This window comes from Ochotona curzoniae, unplaced genomic scaffold (assembly GCF_017591425.1).
Source record: "Ochotona curzoniae isolate NIBS_2020 unplaced genomic scaffold, NIBS_Ocur_1.0 contig_3432, whole genome shotgun sequence".
Classification (NCBI taxonomy): Eukaryota; Metazoa; Chordata; class Mammalia; order Lagomorpha; family Ochotonidae; genus Ochotona; species Ochotona curzoniae.
The window spans coordinates 2,036,183-2,054,605 of NW_024465859.1; the positions used below are offsets into that span (position 1 = coordinate 2,036,183).

Consider the following 18,423-nt stretch of genomic DNA (forward strand, 5'->3'; position numbering starts at 1 on the left):
AGATGTTCCTCACCCTCATTTAACACCCCACCCCCATAGCACTTATTTTCATCTGGGTTTTTGAGTTTTCTTTGCTTATTGTGTATTTTCTCTCTAATAAAAAAGACAGTGTGATACAGGGATATCATGTTACTTGACCAGTGAAATATAGCTAGACAACTAAGAGAACCCTCGACGCAGTGTGTGAAGTTAGTTTTCCAAATAAATGGAAAAGAAAATAATTTAAACCAAGAGTGCTATAAAATAAATAAACTGATTCGATGAGAATGTCTAGATCTTTCCTAAATAGTCTGTCAGTACTTGATGGGCCTGTGAGATATTGCTTCTTTTTGTCCCTCTGACCTGGCACTTCGTTTGTGCTTTTTTTTTTTATCAGATTCAACATTATTAGGACGTTGTACATATGGGAAGGTGTTAAAGATCTCTCTATAGGTTGATTCTTTTCCAGCTGACAGTTTGTAACAACTTCTCAGATGGGTAGAAAAACAGATATAATGAAAACCTTTATAGAATCCTCAACAGATAATACTCAAGGTATTTTGTCTTGTACCTTCACAGTCAGTGTCATGTCAACAAATAATATGAGCTTTCTCTGGTCCTCACTTGGTTCCAACGTGGGGTCCACACCCTCTCTTGCAATGACCATCAGGATCACTCTGGACACCCCTCAAAACAAACAAATAACCAACCAAACAAACAAAAAACCTAGAAAGACAGAGAACAACAAGGAACGCTTAGAATTAGACAGTAAACGGTCAGCATGGATTCACTTATACCTTACTAAGTGGGACACAAAGAGTAGTTGCTCCTCACTAGGGTATTGAAGATTTCTCTGCACACCCCTCCTAAAACTATTCTGTACCTAAACTGTTGACATATATCTTGTTAGAGTATTAAGCCAGTCTAGACTACCCGAAAAAAAAAAAGCCAGCAAAATTATGCTTCAACACTATAAAATGCTAAATATTATAATGAAAATAGACACGAGACAGCTGAACAGTAATCTATAGCCATTTTAAGGTGTATAGAACCTGGTTCTATATAAACTAAAATTGAAATGTCAATGAAGCAGTCACAGGATGTGGTTAAGAACTTGCATTTTTTTTCAACATGTTGTTTACTCAATACTATGTCAATTCCATAATGTTATAAATTGTTGCTGATGTTATGTTGGGGCTTTTAATTGATTGGGATGATACTCTCCCAGCTCTACCTTCAGACCAGAGAAGTTCTCCCCAACAAGCCATTGAACTTATCTGAACAATAAGATGCTGGACCCTGTGCTTGGTATATGCTTGCAATGAAAGAATCTCAACTGAACTTGAACTGTGGTAATGCAACAAGGTGGAGGAATCCACCATGGGAGGGTGGTTTGGGGAAGGGTGGGGGTAATCCCAGTACCTATAAAACTGTATCTCATAATGCAATGTAATTAATAAAAAATATGAACATAATACAAATTGGTAAATTGGGGTCTTGCACCTGGTTGGATCTACCATTATATGCAGTTGCTACTGGTGAAAAGTGATCAGGAGCATATCTCAAGGGAGATGTTTTGTATCAGGCACTGTGTCACTTACTCACATCTATCTCATCTGTTATGCTTTGTTCCAACTTGAGGAAGAGGGCATAGTGCGAATCAGAGAAGGTGACTATTCCTTTCTGTACTTTTTCACCCCTATTATGTCTCCTACAAACTAATCATAGGTTTTGTGGGATTTGAGCCTAAACCTTTCACAACTAACACTTCCACTATTTTGTGGATGAAATGTAACCAGACATCTGGAAAAGCAGATTCCTGGGCATTGGTCAAAATACCAAATGCGGGGCCCGGCGCGGTGGCGCAAGTGATTAAAGGTCCTCGCCTTGCACGCCCAGGATCCCATATGGACGCCGGTTCTATCCTGGCAGCCCTGCTTCCCTTCCAGCTCCCTGCCTGTGGCCTGGGAAAGCAGTCGAGGACGGCCCAAAGCTTTGGGACCCTGCACCCGTGTGGGAGACCTGGAAGAGGCTCCTGGCTTCGGATCGGCATAGTATCGACCCGTTGCGCTCACTTGGGGAGTGAATCATCGGACGGAAGATCTTCTTCTTTGTCTCTCCTCTCTGTATATCCGCCTTTCCAATGAAAAAATAATAAAAAATAAATCTTTAAAAAAAAAATACCAAATGCGGCAGGAGAGCAACCATTAATCAGATGTGCTCACCTAAGAAGACCCAAGATTTTGACTTGGAAAGAAACCAAATCAGATCAAATAGATGTTTTTGAATTTCATAGGCAGTATAACTTCTTGGAATTTTTCATATCATACAGCATGATAATTAATGATTCTAATCGTAAATCCATTGATTAGGACTTTCAGATGTGGGATTTTAAAATGATACATTGAATGTTGTATTTTCAGTGAATGACAAACTACTGCCAGACATCCAAAAGTTAGGGTTTCATTTAACTTTAGTTCCTCACCGAAATGTATTTTTTCTCCTCCAGATGGATGTCTTCACATATGCAAAAATGTATAAATAACAAAATTGTGATCAATAATAATTAAGGTGTCTTGAGCAGTTAGAATTGAACAGTCAATCCACAGTAATATCATTCTTCACAACCACCATAGATAGAAGATACGATTTTAATTTCTCATTTTCATGCTAGTAACATAAGATGTACAGGGATTTCTAGATAAACCTTATGTTTCATAGCAAGAAACAGGAGAAAATGTTTGTACTTATGCTGTCAAGGAACCTGCCAACTAGAAGTCTGGGGCCTTTTCTGTGTTAAGTCTGTGAAAGAATAGAATATTTTTTTAAAGATTTATTTTTATTATTTTTTCATTGGAAAGGCGGATATACAGAGAAGAGACAGAGAGGAAAATCTTCCGTCCGATGATTCACTCCCCAAGTAAGCGCAACGGGTCGATACTATGCCGGTCCGAAGCCAAGAGCCTCTTCCAGGTCTCCCACACGGGTGCAGGGTCCCAAAGCCTTGGGCCGTCCTCGACTGCTTTCCCAGGCCACAGGCAGGGAGCTGGAAGGGAAGCGGGGCTGCCAGGATTAGAACCGGTGCCCATATGGAATCCCGGGCGTGCAAGGCAAGGACCTTAACCACTTGCGCCACCACGCCGGGCCCAAGAATAGAATATTTAGGATAAAGTGATTCTTTACCTTTCCTATATTCTTTCTCTACCCTCCTCCCTCCTTTGCTTTCTTCCTTCTTTCGTTTTCTCTCTCCTTCCTTCCTTCCTTCCTTCCTTCCTTCCTTCCTTCCTTCCTTCCTTCCTTCCTTCCTTCCTTCTTTCCTTCCTTCCTTTTTTCTTCCATCAATATGAATGTGACCTTTATTTTAGTCATTGTCTTAGGTTTATGTCATAATTCCTTATCATTTTCTTTCCTGTTGATTTTAATGCTGAACAACTCTAAAATTTTAACAGTTATGTGTGCACTGGCAGTTGAACGTAGGCTGAAGAGTTTCGATATTTGAGGGGAAAAGTGCATTCTGAATCATTCTAGAGAAAAAGAAACAAATGGCTTTAAGAACTAACTTTTAGTGAACATTTACATTATTTATTACAGTTAAAACATTCTGTATTAAATGTTTTACATGATCTAGTTTAAGCTTGTTATTGCCAGGCATAAATTTTTCTTATCATTCTAATTATATCTGTAAGGAACTTAATACCCTAGGAGATCAGGCAATTAAAAAAAAAATCAGCTTATGAGAGGTTGATCCAGGACTAGAATCCTGACTTCTGTTTCCAGTCAGTCTCTTCACTTCTCAGCTAATCTAGAAGTTATATGAAAGGGTTGTCTAAGTTATTGGGTATTTAGGGAAGGCATGAATGATGAAGCACAAAATGAGGGCTGAACATTCCACATTCTCAAGGTTTCAGTGAATTTCACTTTAGCTACTCTTTCATTTATATGATTCACCCATTTCTATATGTCATAGATTTTAAACTCATAAAAGCTTTAAAATGCAACATCTTTATTGTGTCTTCCTATTGGAAAGCTAACCAGAGTGGTAATTTCAAATTCTTCATAAAACAAGAGAGTACCTGGCTTTAAAAAGTAGCTTAAAATTGCTCTGAATTAATCTTGTTTGTGCTTTTCTGAGAAATAAAACAGCCCAAAAATTTATAAAGAAGACCAATCTGTTTTCTTGGAGTTTCACAGGATACAAAAAAACCCAAGATCATGGAGCCAGTGTCTGGTCAAGACCTTTGTACTGTGTCACAACTTATAAGCAAGACTCATGGGTGAAAAATAGATGAAAAGATGCTGAATTCATCTGTTACTCTTAGGACAGTAGCATTAATCCCTTCACAAACCCAGAGTCTTTTAGGAACCAACCAGGGCTTAAATAAAGTCTACTCTCAACACCATTGTGTTAAGTATTATACCTCAGATGTAGGATCTCTAAAGGAAACAATCCATGAACTTCCTTTGAAACAAACCAATGCTTCGATTTATAAAATGCCAGTTGCAAACTTTATGTCCCTGCTGTGCAGGTTATCATCAGCCACTGTGGGTTCAACTCATTTCCACTCCATATCTTTATGCCTTTGAATGTGTTTTGGTCTTTCTCCCAGACTTGTAAACCTAGACCTCTTTCTGGCTGTTTATTCTTGATTTTCCCAGATATCCATTTATCTGTGGAGTGGCTCTTCACGTTTTAGCCAGAAAATCTCCTTTAAAAAATGTGTGTGTGTGTGTGTGTGTGTGTGTGTGTGTGTGTGTGTGTGTGTGTGTGTGTAATATCCTTTACCTCTTGGCCTGGTATGGGCAGCATTGCACTGGTCTTTAAGGAACTATGAGATTTGTATACCTCATCCCTTAGGAACTTTACATTTGCTCTGGGCTTTGACTATAGCATTCTTTCATTTGAAAATCACATGATTTAATCTCCTCTTGGGTGTTTACTCAAATGTTAGTTTCGCAGTGATCACTATTAAATGATCACCATATTTAATTACTACCTTCTTTGCTCACGTTTGTCTGCTCTGATTAATCTTTTCCATATTGCTTGCTGCCATCTAACACATTGGTTTTCATTGTTTTGTATATTTCCCTTTCATCAGAATATAAGCCATAAACTGTAATATTATTATTATCTTTTTAAAACATTATCTTTGTTTTGTGCATTGCTGGAGCCCAGGATCTCAGAATAACTCCTAGTGTGGAAAGTGGTCAGTAAGTCTTTTCAAATGGCTAAGTGAAGGACTGGATGCCTTTGCCAAATATTGTACAAAGGTCCTTAACAGTCTCCCAATGTGGTTAGAGAAGCATATTTTCTGGCCAAAAAAGGGAAAATTTATTTATTTTCTCTTTTTCACGACCCTATGCACATCTCATCACCTTAACAGGGATTTTCTGTAAATGACTGGATAGTAAATATTTTCTACTTTGCTTTTCATATGGAAAATGGCACTTGTAAATTCATTATTATCATATCTATTTTCCTACAGCTAAAAGTAACATTTCAATTTGAATATTTCAGTATTAATTAAAAATAATCCTGTGTCCTATCCTGTCAGAATACTACAGGCTAGAAGTATATGAAAGTGGAATACTACAGAATACTACAGGCTAGAAGGTGATCAGGAACATATAAACTGAATAGTTTCTAGAGTTCAGGTTTGGTGGATTGTTAAGAGAAGTTATTGGATTATAATTGCATTTTATAAATGATAAAAAAATAGAAATATCAATGTTATAGTATGAGCAAAAGTTATGTGTTTGCCTAGCTAAATATTTACATGAGAATATCCTGATGAAGATTATTTGGTGTTATTTTTTGTTAACTTACAAAATAGCAAAGCAAGCTTAAGCAGCTACAATAAGGATCAGAATAAGATGAACCTCTATATATGTAGATGCTCAGCGATGCACAGCGTGCCTTAGGGGAACTGTCAGAGCCTGGATGTAGATGAGAGTAGGAGAAGGTGGAAGGGATGGCTCATATGTTCTATAAAGACGCTGCTTCCCTGCACGGCTTTCTGCACTCTGAATATACTCACGTCTGACCTTGATGTTAGTTGTGAACACGTGTTCATGTTCCTCTTCTGTTCAGTACCTTTCCTCAGGACAAAAACCTTGAGCTGAAATGCCCCCATTCCTGTACTTCTCTATCTGGCAAAAATCCCATTCCTTCTTCCAGGCCCAAGTCAAATGCCAGCTTCACTGTACATGAGGCACGTTCACCTCCAATTCCTGTCATTGCTTTGGGCATGGAACTGACAGTAGATGTTATCACATTTTATTATGCTTGATTCTATAGTTGCTAGTGTTTGCTACTGAACATGAATTCTTGTGTGTGTGTGTGTGTGTGTGTGTGTGTGTGTGTGTGTGTGTGTGTGTGCATACGGAACTGGAACAGTTTTCTGTTTACATGCTTTCAGGCACCCAGCACATTATCTGCTCATGGTCAATAGCAGGGCCCTAAATATAGTGACATCTTCCTATAGTGAAGACTTAACTCAAAGCCCAATATGATAGTAGTATTGTAACCTCTGATAACTTCTCCAAGTCAGATTTCTCATTTAACAAGTGTAATTTGACAAATTCATAGTATTAGTCTAAAGAGGAAAGGGAATTTTTTTCTTTAAGTTAGTTAACATGGTACTCTCAGCATTGAAACTTTTCAACAAACAGAATTTACGGTTGGTATTTTTGCTGCTGTAGACATTATTACTGTTAAAAAGCAGAGGGGAAAGGCGCCTGGAGATCCTGCTGTAATGAGCTTGTCCAGTAAACGATAATATCAAAGGTGAGGTAAATAACAATGTTGTAATTATGCAACCTGCCACATGCTTGAGGTCAGAATCATGACAGAAAAATAAAAATTGAAGACGTATGTATGCTGTATATTAGAATACCTTGATGATTTCTTTTCATTTTTAATCTTTTCACCACAGTTTAAATTGCTTTCAGAAAAAAATTTAAGGAGAAGAAATGAGGAAAAACGATTTTCCTATAACGGAATTTTGTTCTAGGAGCGAGGGAGCCAGCTTAGTAGTGTATATTTTGGGGCATTTCTGGACCACATCACTACTGAGATTTTGAAAGAAACCATTCTTTGTGATGCAGAGCTGCCCTGAATGTTGTAGGAGTTCAGCAACATTTTTGGCCTGTACTCACCAAGTGTGAGTAAGTGCCAATTTCCCCTCTCTCCCAGTGACAACAAATGTGTTTAGAGGGAGCCTTTGGTAAATATCATCTCTGAGCAAGTGAGCAATGTGCTAAGCTCAAACATGGAGGTGATAAAGTCAGCCTTTATTATTGACAGCCGGAGTTGGAGAACATGAGTTTAGGTCTGCAAACCAAACTGGGTGAAAAACAATAAATAAAGCCACCTTACCCATAAGGTTCAAGGGAAGGAAAGATCATCAAGGAAGCATGGTAAACTGGTCTGATCTATCTAGAGACAGATCACTTTCAAGACAGAAATAGAATGGCCTTGGTATTTTGCTGAACATGATCAGATTTAAATGATTCTCTTCCCTATGGATTTCCAATGCACATAATCTAATTATTTGTAATCCTTGGTTAATACTGTCGGGTAACCAGTGCTCGTGACAATTGGTTTTTAGTTATTTAAATAAGTTGATAGCATTGATTGTGTTAATTCATTACTTAAGAATGCATTTCCCAAAAATAAAGAAGAAAAATGTGACAACTGCCTACCATTCCCATGGCATATGAGTTTTAATTTGATCTTCTATTTCCCTCCACCAAAGAAGTCGACATGATACAATTATTCTGAGTGCAAAAAATACTTGTGAAAACCATGAATAGTTTTTTTTTTCATAATACACATTCTAATCAAAATTTGAAGTACCTTTGTATGCACAAATTTCAGTTTTTGTGTACCAATTTATACTTATCTGTTAGTTTCCTTTCCACAGACTTTTTAAAAGTACACTCACATATCTTTTCAAACTTAGCAATAAAAGAAACAACCATAGGAATGATCGAGCAAAGTGAGCAGAGAGGGGTCAGAAATGGCCTTAACGAAAATGTTCCTTGAGGAAATCAGAAAGGAGGAGAAGGGTTTCCTATGACAGGTGATGCTGAAGCTCTTATGTTTCCCTATTTTGTGAAGGTTGCATGGTGTCCCTAGAAACTACACACATGACAGCAAAACTCTGAAGATCATGAGATGTGTTCAGAATGTGAGGGACCATTACTTTTTATTAGTGGAAACTCATTTTTATCAAATGGAGCATGCTGCGGTCAGATTGACACTGGAAGCCTAACATCTACATGCCAGTGTTCTCATTTTGTCACCTTTCATGCCAGAGTTCCACTGTGCATACTGTACTTTTTCTTTAAAAGATAACAGCTGCTGTTCCTCTGGGCTAAAATTCCCTTGACTTTGAATTTCATGATTTTATTTCCTGGCATAATGAAAAGATTCCTTTTGACCACAAGAGCATACCATTTTAGAGTTGATCAAATCTGTGGTCACTGCTCCAGGGTGGTAAGTTGATATTAAATGGGACTTTAATGACAGATTCAGGTTTAAAATTCTATAAGGTACTTGTGCCATGTTTTAGAATCTGGTAAGTGGTTGACAATTAAGTATCATATTAATACTATACTGTAGTGGCTGTGTTTGTCTAAGTATGCAGAGGAGTTATAATTCCATGTTTTTTTTTTTTTAGAAAGTCAGATATACAGAGATTAGGAAAGATATAGAGGAAGATCTTCCGTCCAGTGATTCACTGCCCAAGCGGCCGCAGTGGCTGGACTTTGCCAGTCTGGACCAGTAGCCTATCCAGGTCTCCCATTGGGTGCAGGTTCCCAATGCTTTGGGCCATTCTTGAATGCTTTCCCAAGCCACAAGCAGGGAGTTGGATGGGAAGTGGGGCTGCCAGGATTAGAACCAGCACCCATATAGAGTCCCAGCACTTGCAAGACAAGGACTTTAGCCATTAGGCTACTGTGCTGGGCCCTGATTTAAAGTTCTGTATTGCAAAACATGTAGTGTTGCAAAAGGCAGCGAGTAATAGAAGGAGGGACAGTTTGACCAAATTCACTAAAGAATAAATTCCATGGCACTGGGATCTTTTCTTACTCACTGCTAAATTACTATCATTTAGAGTAGAAACTGGCTCACAATGCTAGTTGTTACCTAGAAATGAAAGTTCTTGCAGAAAACAAACAAGACAATGTGTTTTGTTCTTGGGCATATTTCACTTGTCCATCACTTGCTGGGTGGTTTGTGTTGGTCATTTACTTTAAACCTGATGGCATGGTTATTAGTATTATTATCATTGTTATTTTTCCCCTGAAAAAAACTGGGGCATAAAGGAGTGAAATGATGGGACATAGGGCAAGGATTCAGACCATATAGATTTTAGCAGCCAAACTCCATAAGCTCAGAGGAAAATGTACTGAGTATTTGTCGTCTTGACTTGATTTGGCCAATAGTTAATATTAATCATCAGTATGCTAAAATTAAGAGCACTTCCTTTAAAATAGTGCGTTTATAGTTGATCAAGTATAACTTGTCATTCAATACTCCATTGACAATCTTTAGGGTACAGACAGTGTATTTTGAAATTCTATGAGAAATTGAGAGAAAAACTCTCATTGTTCCTGACTTCCTTGGATAGCACCAGGTTTCCGTGTAGGTCTGTGAGGTCTAATTGTTTCAAGTGTGCACTACAAAAGGCAAGCCAGCCTGTGTGTTTCCCAAGCCCTCTTTTAGTGTGACTTGTCTCTTTCTCTTACAAGCATCCTCTCATTTGTCACTTACAAAAATATGTCATTCTGTTTTTAAGTTCAATACAAAATGATATTTTAAATATCTTTTTGAGTGGTAATCAACAGAGACTAAAAGAATGATTTTGGGGAGATTTCCATATATTTTTCTATCCTTCTCTTTATACATATATTGGGTCTTGTGGTGACAGTATCAAAGCAGATATTCCCTATTTAAAAAAAATAGTTCAACTCTTCTAAAATTTTCAAAATAGTAGGAGGTACATGAGTTCCAAAGATATACACTGTCCTTTGATACAAGGACAGGAACTAGGAATTACCTGTTGAAACTGTAGATATTATGTCATGCAAAGGATAGTAAATGAGGTGAGGAACAACAATATTTTGACAAATTCTACATATTTGGATGTGCATTCAATTATAAAACACCTTGTATTGGTTTGATATTTTCAAAACATATTAATTAAGAGATGTTCACAAAATTGGGCAGTGACATTTTCCCTTGGTGACATTTTCTATCTGCAAATAAATTTAAAACAATTGCTCACCTAACTCTAATATGAATAAAAGAAATTTGTACTTAACTATTGCAGTCACCTAAATTACTGAGAAAATATGTAATTTTGTTCAGTAGCACACTAAATTGTTGGTTATTGAACAAAATTTGGCATTAAATTATCCTAGATGGAAGTGTTACAAGTTGTTAGCATGAAGGTTTTACTATCCAAAAAAAGTAAATGATTTTGAGCATCTACTTTGTGAACTAAGACTCATGTGTAATGATGGGCAAACATAATTATGCTTCTTGTCCTTTCTGGTTCTACAGTCCTATGTTGATAGGAAATAGTGATCAATCATATGCAAATATGCATTGTTGATTAGTACTGTGATGCGATGGGATGGTGATGGAGCTATGTGATGTGAGAACTTGCCCTGTCTGGGAAGGACAGCCATAGAGAGCCAAGGTGGAGGCAGGATAACTTTTCAATTTTTGTCTGAAGTCTTAAAAAAGGCCATATCATTTAAATGAGCATTTTCTCATTGATGAGTTTCCCCAAAAGGAATAATTTAAAGTGTGGTAAGTACTGGTTCATAAAAACAAGGCCTTACTTTTATTACCAAAATTATGGAAATGCTTAAATATCCCAAAGGAAATTAGTTAGATGCAACATATCAAACATTGTATTGACCATGCAGCGAAGAACTATTTCAATACACATGCAGTTTTCTCTGGATTCCCTTATTATAAGCTATTTAAGAGTCTTCTTTCTTTCATTCTCCAGCATTCTGTGAAGAGGGCTGCAGATATGGGGGAACGTGCATCGCTCCTAACAAATGTGTCTGTCCATCCGGGTACACAGGAAGTCGCTGTGATAAAGGTAACGCAGCCTGTATTTGGGGAGGTTGAGTCAGAAAGAATGGGAGCTTTTGCTCTGAGTAAAGACATGATACATTATGCTGTGGTGGGAGTGACTTTGCCAATGTGGATACCTTTTGATTATTGCATAATAGACCTCCTCCCTCTGAAAATAAAGCTTCATTTGCCCTCCTTTCAATTCATCTTATTCAGCAAGGTCAAGTCTTTGCTGTGGTTTGCAGTGTGCCTTGCTAGTGCTAATTAGAGATAAAGTCTGATGAACTGACCTGCCCCACTTATCATCTATTGGATAGCGCCACACTTACTATTGAAGTTATAATAACTGCTGTGTCAACTCTATCTAAATTAGATGCACATACTCCTTGCGTTAAAGCACATTAAATAACTCTTGCAGCAGGTTTATTGTCATGCTTGCTATTTATTCTCATACTGGTTTATTAGGAACATTATCATTCATGGGCCTGATAAAATAAGCTAATTAGTATTAGCAAGAAACCACTGTATACACCTTTTTGTTTGCAATAAATGCAATGTCCCTTGGCACAATGTGGTGACATCCAGCAAAAAGTATTCCTATTTATGTTCAAGTGAAATTTGATGTTCAGTGCCAATGCAAATGTAAATTCAAGCATGGGGTTTTGCTATGTGACAGTAATTGTTTTTTCCAATTGTGTTTTATTAAGCTAAAATCAATGCAAGTTTTTCTATTTCAGTCCTTTATAGCATACTGGATACTTCTCATATCACAGCATAGGTAAAGGGGAATAGGATCCTGTAGCCGTAATTGCTATTATTAAGAAAAAGGGAGAGTGTACTTCTTTGGTACTGAATATCTAAAAAAAAAAAAATCCTCTTGTTTCTTCCCATTCACATTTACAATAGTTGGACTTAGAAGTACATTTAAAAACAAGTCCCTGTCCTGATGAAATGTTACATTGCACTATTTGTATATTTCTAAGGCAGCATGAACTATTTAAAAACATGCCCATAGAGACACTGGTGAATAATGTAGTATTATTCATATGTTTTGTGGTTTTATCCACAAATCAAATCATTTATTAGAATTAGTTGATTGATTTGACCTTAAAAGAAAGCATATACAAGTGCCATTTACTGCCTCTGAGTGAGCATAAAAAAATTAAAACATGGAGTTGAAGAAGTCTTACCAAAGGCAAAAACAAACCAAAAAAGGTAATGATAACTTAAAACATAAACCCTATTACAATGCATTTAATTTTAATTAATTTTCTGAAATGAAAAATCATCTAAATGATTCTCAAAATGTCTTCTAAAACTACCATATGTTTATATATATTTAATACATAGGAATTAATGGTGACAGTATAAGGAAGATAACATCAATGATGATGGATGCAACAACTAATGATATGAAATAATTATGTGTCAGGATGCATAAATTTAGAATTTTAACACTAAGAACTAAAACTCGTAGATGTTGTTACTGCCATTTTATAAGTAAAAAACTAAAGCCTTGCTAGAATAATTTCTACATTTAAAAAACTGAGGATAAAACTTATACTGCATCTTACGCAGTTTGCATTACAAATACTGCATGTGTTTCTAAAGAAAAACACATGGATTTTTTTTTATTAGACTAGCTCTTTCATGCTAAACCACAAGCGGGATAGGCATAGAAGGAATATTCTACACAATAAAAGTACACAATAAAAGTAATGTATGAAAAACCCAATGCCAACATAATACTGAACAGAGAGACTGGAAACTTTTCCACTAAGATCTGGAACTAGACAAGGATTTCCACTTTCAACACTGCTATTTATCATAGTATTGAAAGTCCTCTTTAAAGTGATGACACAAGAAGTTTAAATTGAAAGGATTCAAATAAAAATGAATAATTAAAATAATTCCTGTTTGCAGACCACATGAATCTATACTTGGGAGAACCAAAAGACTAAATAAAAAAGACTATTGGAACTCATAATAGAGCTTGGCAGGATAGCAGGGTAGAAAATCAATGAACACAAATCAATGGCCTTGTATACACAAACAACTCCATGGCTGAAAGAGCACTTGTAAGTATAGTCCCCTTTAAAATAACAGAACAACCATAACTATCTTGGAACTAAATCAACACTACTGAAAACATGGAAGACCTCTATGATGAAAATTTTAAAAATGTTCAGAGAATATAATAGAAGATGAAGACCTGTATCGTGTTTTTGCATAGGTGGAACCAACATCATCATAATGCCCATATCACTGAAAGTAACAGATGCAGTGTAATCACAGTCAAAGTCCCAACAACATTCTTCTCAGAAATAAAAAAGAGGATGCAAAAATTGATCTGGAAACATAGGTGATGACAAATAGCTAAACCTATCCTCAAGAATGAAAATTACACCAGAAGAATGAAAAATTCCAGGCCTCAAGATGCATGACAGGGCATAGGTAATCCAAACAGGCTGGTACTAGTACAGAAACAAAGAACATTGGGACAGAGTAGCAACCTCAGAAGTGAGCCCAAACAGTGGCAGCCAACTTATCTTCATATGAAAAAAAAAAAAGTGCTCAGGCTCCCTAGCAATTAGCAAAATACAAAAAAAAAATTTTTTTAAACATATATTGAGGTTCCACCTAACTCCAGTGAGATTGGCCTACATTCATAAATCTACGAACAAGACCTGCTGGCACAGATGCAGGAAGAAAGGTACCCTATTTCACTGTTAGTGGGAGTAGGCTAGAGCAACCACTATGGAATTCAGAATGGAGAGTGCTAAGACAACTGAAAACTGACCTACCATATATCCCAGATATCTCACTCTTAGCTATATATACAAAGACAATAAAATATGCAAATGAAAAAGTGACCTGTAAGGCTATATTAATAGGAACACAGTGCACTGTAGCAAAAACATGGTTATAATCAGATGCCTGTCAAAAAAGAAATGGATAAAGAAATGGTGGTGCACTTATTAAATGGAATAATACTCAGCCATTAAAATAATGAAATGCTACCATTTGCAGCAAAATGGTCTCAACTAGAGACCATTATGCTCAATGAAAAAATCTAATCCCAAAAGGACAAATATCATATTTTCTTTCTAATGCTAACTCCATGCAAAATACAAAACAAACATGTATAAACATATACATACATATATTCACCTATGACAACTGTATAATGGAGACTAGCATACCAAGAATTGAAGATGCATTGTAGTATGCATCTCTATGCTCAGAAAAGAGGAGGAATTTACAGTAGGATACTAAATTTTCTACCATTGCCTATGCCTACAGTGCCATGATACATTTAAATAACAGAGTGTGGACTTGTGACTATTGCTGAAAGACTGTACCATTGTCATAATATCGCAGACTCTAAATCCATGTGAGAGACCCAAAAGTAGTACCTGGCATCAAATTAACTCAGCTCTGGCTATTATTGCCATTTGGGGAATGAACCAATAGATGGAAGATTTTCATCTTTTCCTTTCCTTTTCCCCATAAATCTGAATTGTCTTTCCAATAAAAATGAAATCTTTAAAAAAAATTAGATAAAATACTAGATCCTTTCAATGAAAAATAAAAATAAACAGATTCTTGAACTTCTTTTGACCCAAGTGAGTCAGAACATATGCACCATGCACTACCAGTGACCACAATATTTAAATATAACATCTAACATGATTTTTATTACTCTAAAATTATAAAAATTTATATCTCATTTATAGAAAAATATCTTTGTGAAAATGCTGATGGATACATCGCCTTTTAGTGAGAATTTGGCTGGGTTATATGTTAGAATTGGTAGTTGCATCAGCAAGAGCATGTTAGCTAATTATGCCACATCTTCTTCCTCATATATTATATGAATTGTAAATTCATAATATAAATATAATTCTATAAGTATCAGGTATCCAAAACCAGAGTCTGGTGAATCACACAGTTGATTCAGAAATGTTTTCACCTAAGGTAACTAACTTTCAACAAACTCGCTTGGCTGTTGAAACTCTCATTGTTTCCATGGTTTCTGAACACATAATAAGTACTTAATAAAAATACTCAGGTTCTCGATAAATAACAAAAAATTAACAGTATAAGTCAACCAATATAATTTGTGTTCTTATTATTATTTTCTTTTCCCTTTCTGAATTTTATAGTTTTTGTACATTAAATTTACATTATTTTTGTAATAAGAAATGGCTTTTGTAAATATCTGAAATAACACAAACGGGCTTTTTAATAGATGTTATTAAAAAAGAGTTCATTTTTCTCGGTTACTTGGGTCTTCAACCTTTTCTAAAGAGAAATAGCATCTTTCAGAATAATTTATTTCATTATCTTTCCTATGCCCAAGGAATTAAACATATGTAGATAGAGGGCAAAATTTGCCCCAAATATGTTGTCCATTTACCAGGTAAAAATAATGGTAAGAAACAAAATTCTGACCCTATGTTGATCTGTTTTCCATCTAGTGTTGTGCAAACTGTATTCCTAGGGGGAGATTTTAGGAATCAGTATGGTCTGTAAGAGTTTTATAACAGAGAAGAGAATGCTTCTTCCTGCGTGTAATGGGCTGCAGGACTGTGGGGGAGAAAAGTTGGGAAAAGGACAAATGAAGATAGCTCTTCCCATTCCCAGTGTGTGCTTTCAGGATGTCTGGCACAAGATACATGCTCAGTAATCGGCAGCTTCTGTTAGTTATGGGGCTAGTCTTTGTGTGCAAGTTCCCAGAAAAGTGTGAACAAGGCTTTTGTGGGGTAAATTAAGAAGGGGATATATGAAACTTGGAGGTTTCTGACTACCTACTCCGTTAAACCCACCACCCCTCCCCCGTTCAGTAAAAGGATGGATTCAAGTGTGCCTTCAGTATTCCATAAAATCATGTGAGTGTGAATTTGGTTGTAGGTATTCCTGTCTTAAATACTTCCAGAAGTGAAAGTAGCAGAACAGAGGCGCTGACAAGAGCGCAAACCCACTTTTACTGAACTCCTTCATTCACTTTAACTGCAGCTGGAAAGCCTTGTCCTTGCTCAGTGGTCTCTTTGTTTCTCCCATTCTTCCCACCCACTTTCTTTTTTTTTGTTTTGTTTTTTGTTTTTTTTTTTTTTGCTTTCATTTTTTTTTTTAATTGTTGCTTACATTGTATTATGTAGTACAGTTTTATAGGCGCTGGGGATTCCCCCCACCCCTCCCATACCCCTCCCCCCATGGTGGATTCCTCCACCTTGTTGCATAACCATAGTTCAAGTTCAGTTGAGATTCATTGCTTGCAAACACATGCCTAGCATAAAGTTCAGCGTCTTATTGTCCAGATAAGTTCAGTGGCCTCTTGGGGAGACCTTCTATGGTCTGAAGATAGGTCTAACAGAGTAAAGATCCGGTCAGTTAAAAGGCCCAACAAGGCCTCAGTATCAATATACAACATTATGGAATTAATTGACATAGTATTGGGTAAACAATATGTTAAAAATAATGCAAGTTCCATTCTTCGAAACATCTGGGTTGAGACAGCATCAATGAATGTATGATGGATAAACGGAGCTACAGATTCAATTCACTTTCTTTACTACAGAAAGAAATTATCAATTCTTGTGCCAGTATCAAATTGTATGGTTTCTAAATGTCCTTTATTGAATCTTGTGATGTTCGCTGCTTAACCTTTAATGGTTATGATTGCTTTCGTTATTCAGAATCTCACGTGATTCCATTTATAAATACATACATATACTATCATAGTTCCTCTAGGTGACTATACATACATGCATGCTTACCTATATATCTATTGCTGTTGTATTTTGCATGAAGGTTGCCTCATATCACAGAGAACATATGTTATTTTTCCTTTTCAGATTGGCTTATTTCACTGAAATGAACCATTTGTTCCACTGATCTTTTGTATTTTGTTTCAATTTTGTTTATTTCCTCCTACGAATTAGGGATTTTAAAAAAAAATTTCTGGAGCCTTGCTTTGCATTGTTAGATTATTTATTTAATGCCTTTCTAATTTCTCGATGTAGGTATTAATTGCTAATTTAACACTCTATGTATTCTCCAAGCTTTTGGGACTTCTCTTACATCCTTGTCCTGATCCTGCCAGGCTATCACCTTGTCATTCGCTCAAACATTTGGAAAGTTGCCTCAAGCCATTTTTACTTCTCTCTGCTTGATAACAAATAGACTTTCAAGTTATGTCATGTAATTATGGCGAGCAATTCCTTCGGTCAAAAACAGGGTTTTAGGGTAGGCATTAATGATGCATCTTGACAAAGAAGATTCTGGAATGAAGCTCAGAATGCAGAGTTCTAATGCTGGGCCTTCCTGGAAGGAATTACTTTAGCCTCGTGCACATGTTTTTTACGTAAGCAGGTCTGAGACCCAGTGAGAAGGCCATCCGACTTGTCCTACCAAAGATATTTTTTTAGTTCTCTGTAGATTTCTCAGATTCCCCTAAGAAAGTCATGCTTTCTACTTCTCAATGTACTATTATTAGAAAATCTGAAGTTTACTAAACTCCACTACTTACTAGCTATATGAATTGGGGAAAATTGACTTTTTAATATAAGTTGAGAATAACTGTTCAGGTAAAACCTTATAATTGTTTATAATCTTTCATCAAGCACTATTAGAAATTTTCAAATAGAATAATGGTTATGAGTTCATATATCATGATCAAGGGTAGATATAATAATTTAAAATGATAAAATTTTAAGTAATAATAATAATATACTGGAAACATCCTAGATATTTAAAATGATAAGCAATTCATAAAATAAATTACAGTTAAAATGTTCTAAGGAGTCCTAAACTGTATCAAGGTTTATTGTTTCATAATAAAAGAAACTATGCAGTTAGGAACATGATCACCTAAATAGATTGTCAAGGCATGAGGTTAACTCTGACTTGAGAATTCCTTAAGTCTTTTGTGCCTCAATATCTTTACTAGTGAAAGGAAAAAAAATATGAGGTTATCCATTGGAGACTTTTTTATTTTTTAAAATTTTATTGGAATGGCAAATATACAGAGAAGGAGAGGCAGATAGATTTTCCATCTCCTGGCTTACTCCCCACGTGGCCACAGTGGCTGCAGCTGAGCCATTCTGAAGCCAGGAGCATAATTTTTATGCGCATGCTCTACATACACTACACTACATGCAGATAAGAGTACCATTGTTAGAATTTGTTTATGGAGAGAAGGACAGACAGAGAATGATCTTGCATATTCTGGTTCACTTTACTCTCCAGATGGCCATAGTGGCAGGAGTTGAGTAGATCCAAAGCCAGGAGCTTCTTCCAGGTCTCCCACGTGGGTGCAGGGTCCCAAAGCTTTGGACCGTCCC

General features: G+C 36.3%; 1 protein-coding gene across 3 annotated transcripts in view; it reads left to right on the forward strand.

The window, feature by feature from the left end:
• Positions 1-18,423, forward strand: part of NELL1 (neural EGFL like 1) — an 824,967-nt gene that overhangs the window by 623,433 nt on the left and 183,111 nt on the right. For all 3 annotated transcript variants that reach the window (XM_040980278.1, XM_040980279.1, XM_040980280.1), the window contains one exon: positions 11,007-11,102. In XM_040980278.1, coding sequence (XP_040836212.1) covers positions 11,007-11,102 — 96 coding nt within the window. The remainder of the gene's footprint in view (positions 1-11,006; positions 11,103-18,423) is intronic.